Genomic DNA, 18,449 nt, shown 5'->3' on the forward strand with positions numbered 1-18,449 from the left:
CCGCCAGGGTCTCTGGCCTAAGGTGCCTCCGGGCTGGCTGCTCCAGTCTCAGAACCTCACCCGAGAGACAAGGGCGGATCCTGCCTGGGTCTCTGGCTTAATGCGCTCTCTGGAGGTAGGCCCTCCACTTGTAGGGAAGGGGCAGAGAAGGACGCTGAACCCCCTCTGTCACTTGGAAGCTGAGAGGATCGTGTCCCTGCTGCCCTGCGGCTCCCCTGGGAGTCATGGGGCCTGTGGCTCCCGGCTGGCTGCTCAGGTCTTAGAAACTCACCCGAGAGAAAATCTACTATTTTTTCTATGAGAGTTTATTGATAGTATATATAAAGGATACACTGTGTGTGTGTGTGTGTGTGTGTGTGTGTGTGTGTGTGTATGCTGCATGCTAGATCTAGATACACTATATATACTGTATCATATATAGCATGATACACTATTTATATATATGTGTATATATTCATTCTGCAACTTTACTTATAAGTGTTTAATGGATCTCAAGTTTTCTAGTAGATTCTATGTCTTCTAATATACTATTATTGTCTAACTTATTGTATAGACACATGTAATCTTCAAATAGGAGTAATTCAGCCTTTTCCTTTTCTATTTTATTACTTTTATATCTCTTTGCATGATTGCTATAACTCAGACCTCATGCACTGTACTGATTAAGGGAAAAAGAGTGAGCATCCTTATCTTATTCGTGATTTTAGAGGAAATAATACTAGTTTGTCTCCATTTAGTATAATGCTATTTATAGATTTATTGTATATAGCACCGAGTATAATGTTATAAGTCTCTATGGTACACCAGCTACTCCATAGCGAAAATTTCTTCCTTTACTGGTTGAGGCTGACAGCAATGGCGATCTAAGGGCATAACACAAATGTTTGAAGGCACTGTGACATATATATCACATTCACTTAATAAAACAGTAGCTGTGGTGTTCCCACTGGGGCCTGTGACCTCCCAAGCCATGCACTTTCTTTCTGGTTAATAGCACAAGGCATGAACCTTACACCTGCCATAATTGTGCCACTATTGCCTAGGCAAGTCCTGCCCGGCATGTCAACACTGTAACAAATAGTATCCATAGTTGAGCAGGACTGAGTTTTCTCTCAGCTGCACCTTCCAGTACTATAAGTGTTAGCCGATGAGGAGGAAACGTGCAGCTAAATTCAGTTTTACTTCATGTCCTACAACCAGAGTATGTAGTGTCATCAGTAGCAGAGTATTACTATCTAGAACTAGCACGCAGCAACAATGGAAGTAGTTTTTATCTTTTTCAGGGCTAACCATTTATACACTGCCTCTTGCACTGGGGTTTTTACTTGACAATGTTATGGACTTTGTAAGTCTGTGGACTTTTACTTTTTCATTGGTACAAAATGTTTCACATACTTAAGCCTTTTAAGGCTTAATTTAATAATCCACTTTTAAAGTTAACCTGATTCTAATAGGGCTGTATGGCAGGTGAAAGTACCATTGCACCTGGTTGTTATCAGCCCAGTTCTTCACATCAATGTTTGTGAAAAAGAACTACATCAATTATCTCTTGGTGCAACACATAATACCGAATTGGGTAAGAATATTTATGAGGACTTCATTCATTGTTTAAGTTGGGAATCTTCAGTTTCTTCTATACCTGTTATCCTAAAGTTTCATCTTCTCATTGTGTCCTGGATTTCCTGGATGTTTTGGGTTAAGAGCTTTTTGTTTTTTGCATTTTTTTATTGTTGTGTCAATGTTTTCTATGGTATCTTCTGCCCCCGAGATTCTCTCTTCTATCTCTTGTATTCTGTTGGTGATGCTTGCATCTATGACTCCTGATCTCTTTCCTAAGTTCTCTATCTCCATGGCTGTCTCCCTTTGTGATTTCTTTATTGATTCTTTTCAAGGGTTTCAAGATAGTTAAAGACAACTTTTCTTTGAAACAAAGACATGATTTCCTTCCCTGTGACAGATAATATAGAATCATTAGTAGTTACAGCCACAGCTGGAGCATGACAAAATCCTTGAGAAACAGATTTAATCATGAAGGCTGTCACAGGCAAGCACCCACAGGCCCATGTCTAATTATAACTGAGTAAACACCACACTTGTCTTTCATGGGGTCTTTCTTTTTAATAGTATTCCATTGTGTAGACACACCACATTTCCTTAATCTATTATTCAGTTGAGGGACATCTAGATTGTTTCCAGTTTCTTGCTATTATGAATAAAGCTGCTATCTCAGAGATACAGATCTGATTCAATATATGAAAGCCTATTAATGTAATCTACAATATAATCAAACTAAAAGCAAAAAAAAAAAAATCATATGAGCATCTCACCTGATGCTGAAAAAGCCGTTGACAAAATCCAACACCCCTTCATGTCAAAAGTCTTGGAGAGATCAGGGATACAATGCACATATCTAAAAACAAAGTGATCTATAGCAAGCCAATAGTCAATATTAAATTAAATAGAGAAACTTAAAGCAATTCCACTAAAATCAGGGGCAGGACAAGGCTGCTTACTCTTTCCCTATCTATTCAACATAGTACTTGAAGTTCTACCCAGAGCAATAAGACAACTAAAGGGGGACCCATGGGGAAAGCAAGAAGTCAAAGTATTTGCAGGTGAAATGATAGTATACATAAGCAACTCCAAATATTCTACCAGAGCACTTTGTCCTTCAGCAAAGTGGCTGGACACAAAATCAACTCAAAAAAATCTGTAGCCTACCTCTATACAAACAATATATGGGCTAAGAAAGATATTAGAGAAACAACACCTTTTACAATAGCCACAAATAATATAAAATATCTTGGTGTAAATCTTACCAAGCAAGTGAAAGATCTGTATGACAAGAACTTAAAGTCTCTGAACAAAGAAACTGAGGGAAAAAAATAAGAAGATGGAAAGAGCTCTCCATTTTAATCTGGAGGCAGCCAGGAGAGAACTCTTTTCTGCAGGAACCCAGGAAGAGGCTCTCTTCCAAACTTGGTAGAGCTTGAGTATAGGACCTCAAAGCCCATGCCCACAGTGACACACTTCCTCCAACAATGCCACACCTACCTCAACAAAGCCACACCTCTTAATAGTACTACTTTCATGGGCCAAGCATTTTCAAACCACCACACTCACATTCTAGAAATATAAAAAGTAAATTATATTGTTTATATATTATCCAATTTGGAGGATTTGGTTATCCAGTGTAAAGCATCTAAAAGCATAGTCTTCAATTATTTGGTTGTTTGCTTTCTAAGTGAGAGGTCAGAGAACAATGGCTCTTGGGTCAAATTTAACCAATGTCTGGCCTTTGTGTAGTTTATGGTAAAAATAAGAGTTCTTATGTCCTATAAGCATTTTAAAATGCAGAAAATGAAGAAAAATGATTAATAACTGGTCTCAGAAACATTTTCTAGCCCAGTAGGAGAGAATTTGCATACAAACTGAACATAAGACTGATTCCTAGACATGTCATATTTGCCATGTTTTTAAAAAGCATATTTATTAAACTCAAAAATGTTACATTCCTGTCATAATGCAATTGTCCTGTGGCCAATTAATGGCATAAATGAAAAATTAACTTTTCATTTTTAACAAACCCATGAAACACCTTGCAGGAATGTTGATACCATGACATAACAACAACTTGAAGACACTGGAAATTTGTATGTGTGAGGGTTCTTCCTTCTTGGTGGTTTCTTACAAGCCCTTGTGCACATGCCACCTTCTCAGTGCTATGGGACTGAGGAAATTGTCAAGACATTGTTTTTTAACTTTTGCTTATTTTACAGGGAAACATGAATAAGGCAAAGAAGTAAGGTTGATAAGATTTATGTCCAGAAATTAGGTGACACAGATGTTCTTAGGCCTCCATTTAGGGGCAAATGGCTGAATTTCATATTTAACACACAAAAACCGATGCTGACTATTCCATTCTAAACATCTCAAGTGTCTATTGAAAACTCATTGCAACTGACCTACCTGGGCTCCACACTAAATCTCTCCAGCTTCTGAGTCCCCTTTCCGTTTCCCCAGCTTCTCTGATATCTATTTGAGTTCAGGGTCTCTTGGCCTCTTGCTCTATGGCTCCTGTTCCCTTCTTGGGTTTCCTGGACCGCTCATGGCCTCTTAGTCCAAAACTTCTCTCCTCTCTTCCTTCCTGCCCCCATGGCCCAGCTCAGTCTGGACCCTTTCCGATGCTTCTGGCTGTTCTGTCCCTTATATCTCCAATAAACTTTCTTTTTAACCATTCCTAGGAGCTGTCATGTTTTCCGGTTTTCAGACTGTAAAATCCACAGGAAAAGCCCAAACGGCTTGAAATTTTGGCAAGAGTTGACGATCCAGTCTTCACTCTCAATTGTTCTGGGGCAAAAACTCAGGAGTGAAGAACTGCCTATTTGGCAAATATCGTTCTTGGCCAACTGATAGGATGGGGTGCAGCACATTTCTAGAGAGCTATCTACAAATAGGCCTTTTCTATTAAGCACCTTCGCTGCAATGTCTATCAATACAAGGGAAACAAAGTTAAGGCGTCCTCCCACCTCTCGTCCTCCTGGGTATGTCCTTGTCCTGTATTTTCTAATGTGAGGGTAGCCTTTTCAGATTCAGAGATATGAAGAGAATGGAGTTACAGGTAAAAGGGAGGGTGTGAGAATTTATTTCTTTTGGTCACGACCTTTGTATCATTTTTCCCCCTTAGGTTTGTACAAACAAGCTCTAGAACCTTCATCGCCAGACGGGCAATATTGGTCCACTGGGCATTCTGTAGGAGATGCAACACGTTAGGCAGGGGATCTGAGGCTCTAAGTCCTGTAGAGGTTTGGTTGTCCTTTTCTCAGCTTCACGCCTACATGCACACCTTCCGTTCATAGTAAGGTAATAAAAACAAACCCCACAATTTTACGTGCGCTTACATTTTACTTATATGCAAGTCGGAAAGCCACACAACTTTTAGCTAGCACTTGGGTGGAAGCCAGCACTGTGGACTGGGGCAGGCTTCCGGAGGTGGCTGTTTGGTGACAAACTGGAAACGCACCCGTTGTTGTCGCGCCAATTCCCCCTAACGCCTCATCTACAGCTATTTTCGCTTCCCCTCCTGCAGGCAAGTTCTTCTGGTTCAGTTAACGCGGGCCCTTAAGGGGTCACGAAAAGCGGGTGTTAACGGACCCGGGACCTTGGTAGGGCATCCAGGGCAGCAAAGAAAGCTCACGGAGCATGCGCAGGGCTGGAGGCGCGCTTGCGCTCTGGGCCGATGCCCGGGCTAGCCGGCCTCTCGCGGCGGCTGGGCGGCTGCGCGCGGCTGACGTGCCTGGCGAGCGGCGGCGGCGGGACTCCGCGAGGGGAAGGAGCGCCGCCGAGGTGGATGAGGTGGGGGGCCGGACCCGGAAGTGGGTGGGCGCGAGTGCGCGGGGATCGGAGCTGTGCGGCCCCGAGCCGGCGCGGGAGCCCGGGGTTCCCGGTAATGGGCCTGTGGGGCGCTTGCCCCGGACAGCCTGGGAGGGGAGGGTCAGGGGCGAGCGCGGTCCCCGGCGACCCGGGCCTTGGGAAGGCTCCGCTTCCTTTGCAGTCGTCGCCCCGTGCTGACCCCACTCTCTGCGCCCCTCCTGGGGCCGCCCTGCCTAGTGGATTTCGGAAGGTCTGTCTCTCAGAAGCCACGCCGCGCTCGCCCGGGGAGAGCATGCTAATGGAGACTCGCTTTTCGTGGCCGCGCTGGCCTTATTGTCACGGTCCCAGCACCCAAACCGGGGCTGCCGTCCGAGCCGGCCAGTCTGCAAGGTTTGCGGTCTCGGCGGGATAGTGCTCTCTGGGTTCTGTTCTTTCCACCTTATTCGTGAATCAGGCCTGTAACACCTTACAGTGCTGTGCCTGCACTTAACACTATTCTTTTGTTGGTTGTCTTTCCCAAAGCCAGCTCTCCTGATTCTCTGCCCTAAAAAAATCTTAGCTGAGAGTGAATGCCATGCCGACTTTGTAATTTAGTTACAATGTAGGAAAAACTAGTTGGCGTCACCTTTGGTTATTTAAGATTGCTGTGCTGTGGAGCTCTTAACAGGATTTTCACTCTTTTGCAGACCATGAAACGGTGGGGCACGCCCCTTCAGAAGCTGTTGTTCAAGACAATCTAGTTTTGTTTTCATAAATCTCAGAAGTCACTTATGAAGTTTCTTGTTCAAAAATTGCCTCATTGCAATGAAGAAAAGGAGAAAGGTTACTTCAAGTCTTGACGAGAAGATCCATCTAGGCTATCATAAAGATTCTTCAGAGGAAAATGCTGCTGTAGAGTGTGGCCAAGTGACCTATTCTCAGTCTACAGAAAGACCTACCCCTGAAGCGCTTCAGTGTTGCCAAGAACTTCCTCCCTCCCCAGATCAGAGAAAGCTTTTGAGTTCTTTGCAGTATAATAAGAATTTGCTGAAGTATTTGAACGATGACAGGCAGAAGCAGCCGTCTTTCTGTGACTTACTGATCATAGTGGAAGGAAAGGAATTTAGTGCGCATAAAGTAGTAGTTGCCGTTGGTAGTAGTTATTTTCATGCGTGTTTGAGCAAAAATCCAAGCACTGATGTTGTCACCCTGGATCACGTAACGCATTCAGTTTTTCAGCATTTGCTTGAGTTTCTTTACACATCCGAGTTTTTTGTGTACAAATACGAAATACCTCTTGTTTTAGAGGCTGCAAAATTTTTGGACATCATAGATGCAGTAAAGCTGCTGAATAATGAAAATGTTGCTTCGTTTCAGGCAGAACTAACTGAAAAGTCATCACCAGAAGAAACACTAAATGAATTAACTGGAAGGCTATCAAATAATCATCAGTGCAAATTTTGTAGTAGGCATTTCTGCTATAAAAAGTCCTTAGAGAATCATTTAGCTAAAACTCACAGGTCTCTGTTACTGGGGAAAAAACATGGGTTAAAAATGCTGGAGCGAAGTTTTTCTACCCGGAGGTCAAAGAGGAATCGGAAGTGTCCTGTTAAGTTTGAGGACACCAGTGATGATGAACAGGAAAGTGGTGATGGGTCAGACAATTTGCATCAAGAAAGTTTTGATAAGGAGAGGTCAGATAGAAATGATTCTGAGGATCCAGGAAGTGAATATAATGCCGAAGACGAAGAGCTGGAGGAGGAAGCGTCCGATGAAGACTCTGACACTGAGCAGAGTGACAAAGATAATGATGCAGAAGAGGAGCCTGAGGCTGCGGACTCTGTAGGAAGCATCCACGGAGGGCTAGCTCCCGTAATCATACAGAACAGCAATAAGAAAATCCTGCAGTGTCCCAAATGTGATAAGACATTTGACCGGATAGGTAAGGCTAGCCCCTTCCCTAGCTATAATCACTTACCCTTTGTGGGAACCCTAGTGCTAATCATTAAAAACTAAAGTTTGAAAGGAACGTTAAAGAAGAATTCTGAAGTAGGGGATGTGCTCTGATTTTCCACACAGTTTTACCTTGTTATGTTAAATCTGTTGTGAATCAGACATAATCTGGTATTTACCCTTCTGTGTTTCTTCATTATGTCTTAACAGGGTACGGGTTCTGTATTTGGGTGAAAGAAAGAATATTTGCAGTTATTCTATATAGCTTTGACTTACATACCTGTTTAATTTTAGAAGTGCTAGTAGTTTTGAGTTACATGTACATTGATTATGATATTGTTAAGTACATTCTGCACAAAAAATGATTAAAATAACCTTAGGTAATCTGACTTTGTAAAAGAAATCACGCCGTTTGATATATGACTGTCTTGTACTGGGTTATGTGTGCTATTTGCATAGGTTAAAATTTGTTTTATAAGATATTTGTATTCATTTCTGATCAAAGTAGGTATAGACTGGCTTTACAGTGAAAAAAAATTTTTTTTTGCTTTTATAATACCTTTTGAATGTATTTCTAAGGATACTTTTCAGAATCCAATTTAATGATTATTAATAATTTTATTTTTTTATACACAGAGAAATGAAGCAACTTTTTAATAACTTAGTCAATGGGAAAAGTGTCTGTGCACAAGAAACTAGTCAATCCTGGTAGTAAATGTCACTGTAGCTCTATCAGTATGAGGATATACACAGAGCAGCTTTCGGGGGCTGAGGTCCCTGGGAACATTTTATCTTCCCTATTCATCTTAGACTCTGTACTCCCTGCTTATGGTTTGTATAAACTTTAATCAGCCTGATTTGACTTGGAAATCAGTGAGCAAGGGGCAGTTCACTACAGGCATATAGGTCTAGCTTGGGAGTCTCAGACTGTTCCCTTGAACAGTCAGCCTGTGAGGTACATTGTTGAGAGAGGGCTTTGAGCTCCAGTAAGTTTGGAAAACTAACACACAGTCTGTTTTAATCCAGTTCCTTACTAGTACTAGAAATATAGTTAATTCGGCTAAACCTAGCTTTTCCTCAAGTCACTTTATTAACAAGTTACTTTATGAGTGCCCTTTTAATGCCCCCAGGAAACTTGAATTTTATGCACATGAATTCAGAAAATACTACCTATGATTGAAGCTAATAAACCAAGACATTTGCAAGTATCTTTTCCCAAATTAATCCCCCCCCCCCCATTATGAGAATCAGATTACAGTCTAGGGTTATTTCCAACTTAGTTTTCAGAATGAATTTTACATTCCACTTCTTCTTGCCCTTCTGTTGTTTGCCCACGCTGGGGCTTTGTTCAACTACTCCTTATGGTTGTTCCATTAGCATATCTCTGCCTGTCTGTCTGTCTAGTACTTGTTTATATCTTCATGCTGAATGAAAAGCTTGAGCTTTTAGAGTGTCACATTGCTGGGTTTTAAAATCTAGGTCTTACATGAGTTGTTTAACCTGTGTGGGGTTTTCCTTCTCATTAGTGAAATGAGATGAGACTGTTAACAGTATGACTATTGCAAATTAAGTGGATGGTTCTGGGAAACCTCTTAAATACTGAATGTTAGCTGATCTGAGTAAGGTTTGGATTTCTTTCAGATAAGAGGCGTAAAAAAAAAAAATGATAGGGACTAAGAGTACTCAAGCAAAGGAAAACCAGCTTGGGAATGGCTTGAATGCTATCCAGAGGGGCTTACCTTTATCTGAAGAAACTGCTGGGTATGAGGAACTTAAAAAAGAATGACAGAATTACAGCCAGATTATCTTGGCTTCAGTGTGAAGACGGAAATTAGACAAGGATATGAGAAAGCCAAGGAGACAAGAAGGAAGCAGAGAGGCAGAAGCATGATGCTGCTTGGGTTCAGAAGATGAATGGCGTTGGTAATGGAAAGTGGGGTGAGGGTAGCCCAGTGTCTGTGGAGTCCTGACAGAGCACCTGACCACAGCTAGAATGGAAAGAATGCGTAGGAGATACACTTGCAATGTCTTGTCTGCCTAATCTCAATACCATCTAATAGCTGTTCTCCAGTCTTTCTTCTTCTACCATGCTCATTCCTTTTACAGGATTTTACAGTTGTCCATCTTAGGTTTTTGATTATCATTTTGCTAGTCTAACCAAATTGAGATGCCTCAGTTTTGTATGAATTGCATATTTTAGGTTATTCACATTTGCCAGTAAGCTCTTCCTGACTTGAATGAACAAAGTTTAAAGGATGCTACCTGGTTTTACATTGGCTTGTGTGGACCCAATAAGGGTTCTTTATCATCTTCTAACTTGGCTGCCATAAAGTATGTTTGTGAGAGCAAGGGAAATAAGCACTGAGATTCTGCTGGAACTATTAGCTGCACAGTATATAAGCCAGAGGTTTGATTCCATTACTTGGATCTTTTGTTCTTTCTGGTGCTGCAAGTAGCACTCCTGATCTAGTTATGTCTTTCCATAGGCTCCCAGCTGTCCATTCCTCATCCAATTCTCATGTAAATATAAGTCCTTTGACCTTGCTGCTCCTTGTACCAAAAACCTACTGGGTAAAAAGCAAACTAGAGAGATGACAGATGGGGTAAGAGAGAAAATTTGGATAATTTAAATTTTTTGTTTCCTGTAGAGAACTAAATCTTTGGAGTAAATCACAGTCTTCTTTAGAGACAAAAGTTTTGTGTCCTCTCTACCTATTTATTAAACATTAGTTCATTTGGACTATTTACATAGGGCTCTGCTTGGTTCTTAGCTAATTGTAATACTGCTGTAATTCTCTACAACTAAATATTTTGTTTCTGTACTCTTTAGGGTATGCTTTATGAATAGGTACAATATCAGATTAGAAATATCTGCAGGCTAGTTTAGTGGTAACTCACAAAAACTGCATATAAAATTTGAAAAATAATTTTTGCTGAGACATGGCGGATAAACTTAGAAACACATCAAGACAAATTTATTCATGTGAAAACATCATGATTTACTGCTTTGAAATATTTTATACTGAGATTTAGTTCAGAAAACTACGTGTGCAGTTTTTTACTACAAGATGTTTTCTATTTTTTAAATAGGGACTGATAAGTTTGAAGGGAACATGCTGATTTTATATATTGTTATTGTAGCGTCTAGCACACATGAGTGAAGAAATGAATATAGATTGTGAATATCAGTTGTTTCTGTTGAGGGGTGTCCTTTTCATACTGCCAGTTGCTTTAAACATGACATTTATTGGGGGCTTACATTTTGCTTTTTTTTGTTTTTCTTTTTGTTTTGTTGTAAATCTCTGGAGACCCACTTGGATCTTCTGAGGCACGCTTTCCCTCAGGCGTGTCTGTTGTTCTTGCTGAGAATTTTAAATATATGGATAAAATAGGCTCTGCAGTATGGGTGTGTGTAAACCTCGAGTTAGTAACTTGTGTTTTTCATTTCTATGATTCTTAATGTTATAAGAATTTTTCTCAGTCTCTTGACATCATTACATTTATTTTATTTTTTCTTCTTTTATAAATTATTTAAATTTTATTATAAAAAACTTGCAAATTAGAAAAAAATCACAATTTACTACATTTCTTTTTTTTTTTTTTAAATCATTAGGTTTGGGAGATGGGGAAAAGACTGCAAATATGCAGAGCAGATTGAGTCAGGAGAGGTTGGGGATTGCTGTGTGTACTATAAGTTCAGAGGTCTCAGACTGAGTCCACATAGGAAGAAGTTGGGGATTGCTGTGTTGAAGAGCAGAGGTCTCAGGCTGAGTCCCACATAGGAAGAAGTTGGGGGTTGCTGTGTTGAAGAGCAGAGGTCTTAGGTTGAGTCCCACATAGGAAGAAGTTGGGGGTTGCTGTGTTGAAGAGCAGAGGTCTTAGACTGAGTCCCACATAGGAAGAAGTTGGGGATTGCTGTGTTGAAGAGCAGAGGTCTCAGGCTGAGTCCCACATAGGAAGAAGTTGGGGATTGCTGTGTTGAAGAGCAGAGGTCTTAGACTGAGTCCCACATAGGAAGAAGTTGGAGATTGCTGTGTGTGCCTATAAGTTCAGAACTGAGACATAGAGACAGCTGGAGTTCAAAAACTGGCTGGCCAGCAGATTAATTAACGGAAAAATTTATTGTTCATTTAGAACCCCGTTTCAAGACAACAAAGCAGAGAGCCTTGAAGAAGACAGTGATTCACTCAGGTCTTGACATGTTATATACATGGGCAAGCACCCTCACGTACACACACACACACACACACACACACACACACACACACACATACACGCTGTGTTATATTTGCCTATTTTGAGCTATTTAAGTTTAAATTTTTTTCTATTAATCTTTTTAATGGCTAAGAAGGTGAATAATCAATTCTTAGTCAATTAAAAATTTAAGTTTAACTGTTCCTATTTAATGGTTTTAATATTCAAACATCTCAATTTTTATTTCAAAATTGAAAAAGTTTTCATTTTAATGTAATAAAAATGATGCTAATTACTAGTATCTTTACAGCTGTAATAATGTTTATAGAAAGTAAACATCTGCTACATATTTTTTCTTATACTTCATATTTCTAGGTTACTCTTTGTGTTATATTTGGGACCAAAAAATACAGATTTATGCATTTGGAAGTTGATAAATTATTTTCTAATCATGTACTAAAGAGACTAATAATAATGGCTGGCATATATTCTAGGTATTAGAATATTTTAAATATCATATATATTAGTTCATTTATTAGGTACAGTTCCATAAAGTGCTACTAACTCCGGTACTGAGAGGCTAAATTTTTAGCTTATCTAGGACATAAGTAACTGAGGAGGTGGCCAATTTCTAACTGTGCTTTTTGTACATGTGTGTACAAGAGGATAAAGATCATTCTGCAGAAAATTTCATACATATATATTGTTTGGATAAGGAAGATTTGAAGCAGAGAAGTTATTTATTCCAGGTCATACATTCTGCTTTCCAAGATGGTTACCTGAAATGCTTTTGCCTCTAGTGATGGAAAGAATTTTATTCTAAATAAGAATGTAAATAAGTTAAGAGGATCTATTTGTTTCTCTTTTGCTGTCCCTTTCTTGTTGAGCAGTCTGTGTTACAGTTTCTTGGTCATTTCTATTAGAAATGTCTGTATGCTAGGGTCTGAGTGGATGAAGATCTTAGGCATACATTCCATTGTGGGACTCTGCTTATGCCATTCATCTTTTCTTACTTGCTCAGATTTTACCTGTATGTGTTGGATTTAGCATTTCAGTAATAAGTAAAAATAAAGTACAGTCATACTTTACTTTTGTTTCTTAAGGAGTTCTTATATAAATAGGTCATACTATTAATTATTTTGGGTTTGTTAACATTCTTTCTAGAATACCTTTTGGGAAAATAAAATAAGTAAACATTGTTTTTCTTCTTTATGATATTTGAATAAGATCTATCAATTCTGAACACTGAGTTTATGGATCTTCGTAGAAAGAGTAATTGTGGATATAGTCAACATGAAATGAAGAGTAGATAATTGGTAAAAGTTAATTTTACATTTGAAAATACATTGAAAATTTAGAATTTGTCAACACTTTTTTTCAGAAAAATTTCAGCCATTAAGATTCAAAAAATACCTGAATTAGTCCTTTTTGTTTTTTTTTAAAACAACTGAAGCATTTGGGGAAATGTATACTTTAAGCACTAAGCGCTGAGTCTTTGGGGTTCATTGAGTTAGAAATTTAGGTAAGTAATTTGCTTTTCAGTTCCCTATATAAATTTGGATATATATACTAAGTTTATTAAACAGTGCCTTTTCATTGCACTGTGATGTCTCAGTCAAAGCACAGCAGATTCGTTGAATTCAATTTTCTTCTCCATTGTAGGGAAATATGAGAGCCACACCCGTGTGCACACAGGTGAGAAGCCTTTTGAGTGTGATATTTGTCACCAGCGTTATTCGACAAAGTCTAACTTAACTGTTCACAGAAAGAAGCACAGTAACGAGGTAGAGTTTCATAAGAAGGAGCACAAGTGCCCTTACTGTAATAAGCTGCACGCAAGCAAGAAGACACTAGCCAAACACGTCAAGAGGCAAGTATCCTGCTGTGGGACTCATCTCCTTGTGCCTCGTGGGAACACAGTAACAAAGACAAAACAAGAGCAAATGGCAGTTTGTTCATATTTTTTCTCACTGTTGATGAAGCCTTTTGGCAGTGCAAGAAGTCTATGGCTGATAATGTAAAGTTTAAGGTGCATTGTGATTATCCTTTTTTTAAAAAAGTTTTGACAAGTATGCCTTCAGAAATTCATGGCTTTAAATTTTTTTTTTTCCAAGCCGGGCGGTGGTGGCACTTACCTTTAATGCCAGCACTTGGGAGGCAGAGGCAGGCAGATTTCTGAGTTCGAGGCCAGCCTGGTCTACAGAGTGAGTTCCAGGACAGCCAGAGCTACACAGAGAAACCCTGTTTCAAAAAACCAAAAAAAAAAGCAAACAAACTTTTTTTCCATATTCACTTTTAGTGTGAAAAAGTTTGTGACTGCATTTAATACAGTGTTAAATATTAACTCTAAAAAATACCTGAAAACATGTAGATTTTGTTTAAGAGTACATTTAAATATACTTTTCTTAATTTCTGTGTAACTTAGATAATATGTGAAATTATTAAAATGATGGGGCCTGTATCCTTACTCCGTGTCCCTGTGTTTATAAGAAGAATCAGCATCTAAGCTGGGTAAGGTTGCTGATTGTTGTAGTTCCAGCACTTGGGAGGCTGAGGAAGGTGGGTTGCTGTAAGCTTATTTACAAAACTAAAGGTAAGCAAATCAGACCCAGTGTTTTGTGTTTTGAAGCAGAGGTTTGGTTTGTAGTCTAGGCTAGCCACCAGTTCTCCATCCTCCGGTCTCAGCTTCCTGAGTGTGAGCTGGGATAATGTCTCATCTGGAAATCACTGTTGGCAGATTCATATGGAATATAGACTTATTTATCATATTTTCTCAATATGTTCTTTCTTTGATAGATTTCATCCTGAAAATGCACAAGAATTTATTTCCATCAAGAAGACTAAGAGTGAAAGTTGGAAATGTGATGTAAGAATTTGACATTTCTATTAGAAAAACAAAGTAATTGGGTTTTAAAGTAATGGAACTTCTCTCACTTTTAGAATATATTAATTAGAGTTAATTGATTTTTTTCTCTTTTAAATTTAGCTTGTAATGTGTTAGTTTTCTTAGACTTCAGAAGTGAAGATTCTGCTTTGGTTGGTAGTTTTTCCCTGATCTGCCTTGGCATGCAATTAGCAAAATTACTATGCTTTGTATTTGTAGTTGTGTATGACAATCTCTAACATTACTGTGACAAAATATAAAGTATTAAAGTTAACTCTTCATTCCTGGTTGTCTGTTGCTGTATAATAAACCATGTTGAAGCTTAAGGATCCTTAAACTGCTATTTTCCTGTTTTTCACCTTTTTGTGGGTTTGGAATTCAAAGTGGGGTCAAGACTTTGCTGGGTATTTCTTTGGTTCTGTGTGGTGTCAGTTAAAGGAACTCAGTTGTTATAAATTACTGGATGATCTTGTTTGGTTTGGAGGTGCTCTCACAGTGACTTACTCATATGGCTGCCAACTTGGTGATGCCCAATTATTTAGTTGCATGTAGTTTAGTATTTAATATTGCTTATTATTTACGTTTTATTCTAAAGACTAACTTGAATATATAGCACACTTTCAGAATCATTCCAGGTTCTGATTGTGGCTTCAAGAAATTGAGGTTAATTTCTTTGATTCTATACAACATAATATCTTCACCTTATGAGGTTTTATCGCCCTCAACTCTGAAAATGATGATATTGATAGTTATGTGTGCTCTGTAGGATTTTTTGAGTATTAAGTAAAATAATCTTGAAATTGTGCCTGGTTGGTACTGCTACCTGTTGCTACAAGAGCCTCATTCTTTTTAAGTCCCTGACATATATCACATTTCTATATACCATCATTTCTTATTTCTGAAAACTTCAAGATAAACATTGAGGGATTTTCTGTAATTTATTTATAATTCTAACTAAATAACATGATAATAATAATGGTAAAAATCCTTTTATTCCGGATATAAATTCCTGAAATAAAATTTGGCTTCATTTTCTGGATTAAAAAATTGATATCCAGGGGCTAGAGATGTGGCTCAGCGGTTTAAAGAGCACTGGCTGCTCTTGAAAAGGGCTCAGATTTTGTTACCATCTGCATGGCATCTCACAATCATCCATAAGCCAGTTCCATGGGATCCAGTGTCCTTTTCTGACCTCCATGGGCACCAGGCATGTATGTGGTACACATACATATATATGCATGCAAAACACATGTATAAAATAAATCTTTTTTGAAAAGAAATTGCTATCGAGAATTAGGATACTCAGTATTTTACAGCCATGTTAAACATAGAATAAGGTGAAATCCATCTGTCTTTAGGGTTAATTTAACCTGAGCCTCTAATTCTCTTAGTTTTTCTTATTTTCCCTCTTTCCTAGCACAGTTAGAAAATTGATTATTTTTTGGTAAGTTTTTTGATGGAAGATATTTCTTTTGAACTTAAATGTTTTATCTATCCTAGTTATGAGTTTTGTATTTTAATTCAGGCTTAGATTAAGGTAGTTATATTTTATATACACTTTCATTTAGATTTGTAAGAAGTCTTTTACTCGAAGACCACACTTGGAAGAGCACATGATTCTGCATTCACAAGATAAACCTTTTAAATGTACATATTGTGAAGAACATTTCAAATCCCGGTTTGCACGATTAAAGCATCAAGAGAAGTTCCATCTAGGTAAGTTATATTTTTGTAAAGTAGTCATCTACTTACTGATTGTCTGACTCTTGAAGAGCTAACTACTATTAAACTGTACTTCTTAAAAATCTTCATAGTTTGTGGAAAGAAAAGAGAAGTGTAAAATGAGTAATTACAATCTCAAAAATGCGTCTTTTGTCCAAATATAGTTTTAGGTTCACGACAAAACTGAAAAAGTACAGATAGCTGACAGCCTCTACAGACATAGCATAATCCTTCATCAGCATCCTCACATGGTTACTAGCCTCTGCATACATAGAGTCATCCCTCATCAGCATCCCCACATGGTTACTCTGCATACATAGCATCATCCCTCATCAGCATCCTCACCACATGGTGCATTTTAAAAAATGATGAACTTCCAAGTTCTGGTGCTTAGTTGTAAAATGGCTGTAATTACCTGTTTGCAAATTTTGATGATAAAAACCTTAGAACTTAAAGAAAACCTCTATTGGATTGTTATAGTGTGTACAGTTTGTCTTCTAATTGTCATCTAAAGTGTTTGTAACATTTTGAATTCTCATCAACAAGGATTAGAACTTCATTCCTATAGTACTTAACATTTAGTGTTATCAGAACTCTGTATGTAAGCCACCATAATGATTGCTTGCTGTATCATTGCTTTTATTTGCATTTTTCTGGAGACATGGTGTAGAACATCTTTTCACGTGTTCGTAATTTGTCCTTGGTGTTCTGTTAAGTCTTTATGCCTTTTGTTTAATGGGTTTATTTTTACTTTTATTTTTTATTGTTGAGCTTGGGAATTCCTTTTAAGTGTACTTACATATGTGTGTGTGTGTGTGTGTCTCGCATGTCCCTGAGAATGCCTAATTGGTGATATTGAGACAACTTGTAGGAGTTGGTCTCTTTTTCCATCATGCAGGTCCCAAGGATGGAACTGAGGTCAAGGGATTTAGTGGCAAACACCTTTACCTACTGAGCTATCTCTGGCCTGAACATTCTTCATTCTTTTAATTTTTTAAAGATTTATTTTTATTATTTTAATTGTGTGTGTATGTGTGTTTGCACACATGTGTGTTTTTGCTGTGTGTGTTCAAGGAGGCCACAGAGTGGGGATATCTTTTGCATATCTTAAAGCTGGAGTTGTAGCTAGGTGGTTATAAATTATCCAGCATGCATGAAGAGTTATCAGACTTTAGTTCTTAGAGTGTTTGGTTATGAGGTGGGGCATGATCCAAACTCCTTTTTATATGGACAGGCTTAATAACAAACACTTTTTACGCCGGGCAGTGGTGGCGCACGCCTTTAATCCCAGCACTTGTGAGGCAGAGGCAGGTGAGTTCGAGGCCAGCCTGGTCTACAGAGTGAGTTCCAGGATATCCAGGGCTACACAGAGAAACCCTGTCTCGAAAAAAACAAAAAAACAAAAAAAAAACAACAAAAAAACCCCAAAAAAACCAAAAAAAAACCAAAACAAAAAAAACAAACACTTTTTGCACAAAGGCATGGTGTGACGCAACAATGAGCTGACAGTGTAGATTTAAGCTGTATTAGTAGTGTATATTTTTCAGAATTGAATTAGTTTAGTTTTGAATTGATCTAGAAAACTGTACTATATGTCAGTGAAGAGCTGTTGGAAGTCCTTGGACTATTATTATGCCTTGATCCAAGTGTATACTGTTGTCAGGGAACCTCAAGGCTTGGCTGTGTTTCCAGGCATATTTGATTTCTGTGATTAGAATTTCAAAAGCACTTATTGCTAGAAGGTATAGTGTATGTGGTTTTTTTTTTTTTAGCTTAACTTTTTCCAAGTTTTTTTTAACTAAGTTCAATCTAAAACGACATTATAAGAAACAATTAAATTTAATAGAAGTTTTAGTTGGAGACACAATGTTTATGTGTTACATGTGAGAAAATTAGTTTTATACTTTATTCCAGGAATAACTGCTTTGTGTACATGCTTGTATATTTGTGGTTGTGTGTGGTGTGTGTACATGTGTATTTGCAGATGCCACTCATTTTGTGCATGCAAAAGCCAGAAGAAGGTGCTGTATGTCCTGTACTGTCACTCCACCATATTCCCTATAGACAGTGTCTTTCACTGAGCCTGGACCTAGGCTGGTGAGTGGCAAGCACTAGCCAATCTTGTCTTTGCATGCCCTGTAACACTGGTGTTGCAGATGCGCTGTTCAGGCCTGGCTTTTGACCTGGGCTCTGCTGTATGGTCTTCATTCCTACTCAGAAAATGTTCTTATTCATTGAGCCGTTTCCCCAGCCCAGTGCCTGCTTGTTATTGGACAACTAGTGGCTTCTTTGCTTTTTGATTTGAAAACTATAGGGTTTTTTTTTGTTTTGTTTTGTTTTGGGT

At 38.5% G+C, this 18,449-nt stretch overlaps 1 protein-coding gene across 4 annotated transcripts in view; it reads left to right on the forward strand.

The window, feature by feature from the left end:
- Positions 1-5,221: 5,221 nt before the first annotated feature.
- Positions 5,222-18,449, forward strand: part of Zbtb41 (zinc finger and BTB domain containing 41) — a 22,634-nt gene continuing 9,406 nt past the window's right edge. Inside the window, exons 1-5 of one of the 4 annotated variants that reach the window (XM_031384207.1) lie at positions 5,222-5,346; positions 6,060-7,294; positions 13,162-13,369; positions 14,296-14,365; positions 15,952-16,099. In XM_031384207.1, coding sequence (XP_031240067.1) covers positions 6,178-7,294; positions 13,162-13,369; positions 14,296-14,365; positions 15,952-16,099 — 1,543 coding nt within the window. In that variant the 5' untranslated portion in view covers positions 5,222-5,346; positions 6,060-6,177. The other 3 variants (XM_031384191.1, XM_031384197.1, XM_031384214.1) reach the window with 3 other exon arrangements.

Source organism: Mastomys coucha, unplaced genomic scaffold, assembly GCF_008632895.1.
Source record: "Mastomys coucha isolate ucsf_1 unplaced genomic scaffold, UCSF_Mcou_1 pScaffold1, whole genome shotgun sequence".
In the NCBI taxonomy this organism is placed as follows: Eukaryota; Metazoa; Chordata; class Mammalia; order Rodentia; family Muridae; genus Mastomys; species Mastomys coucha.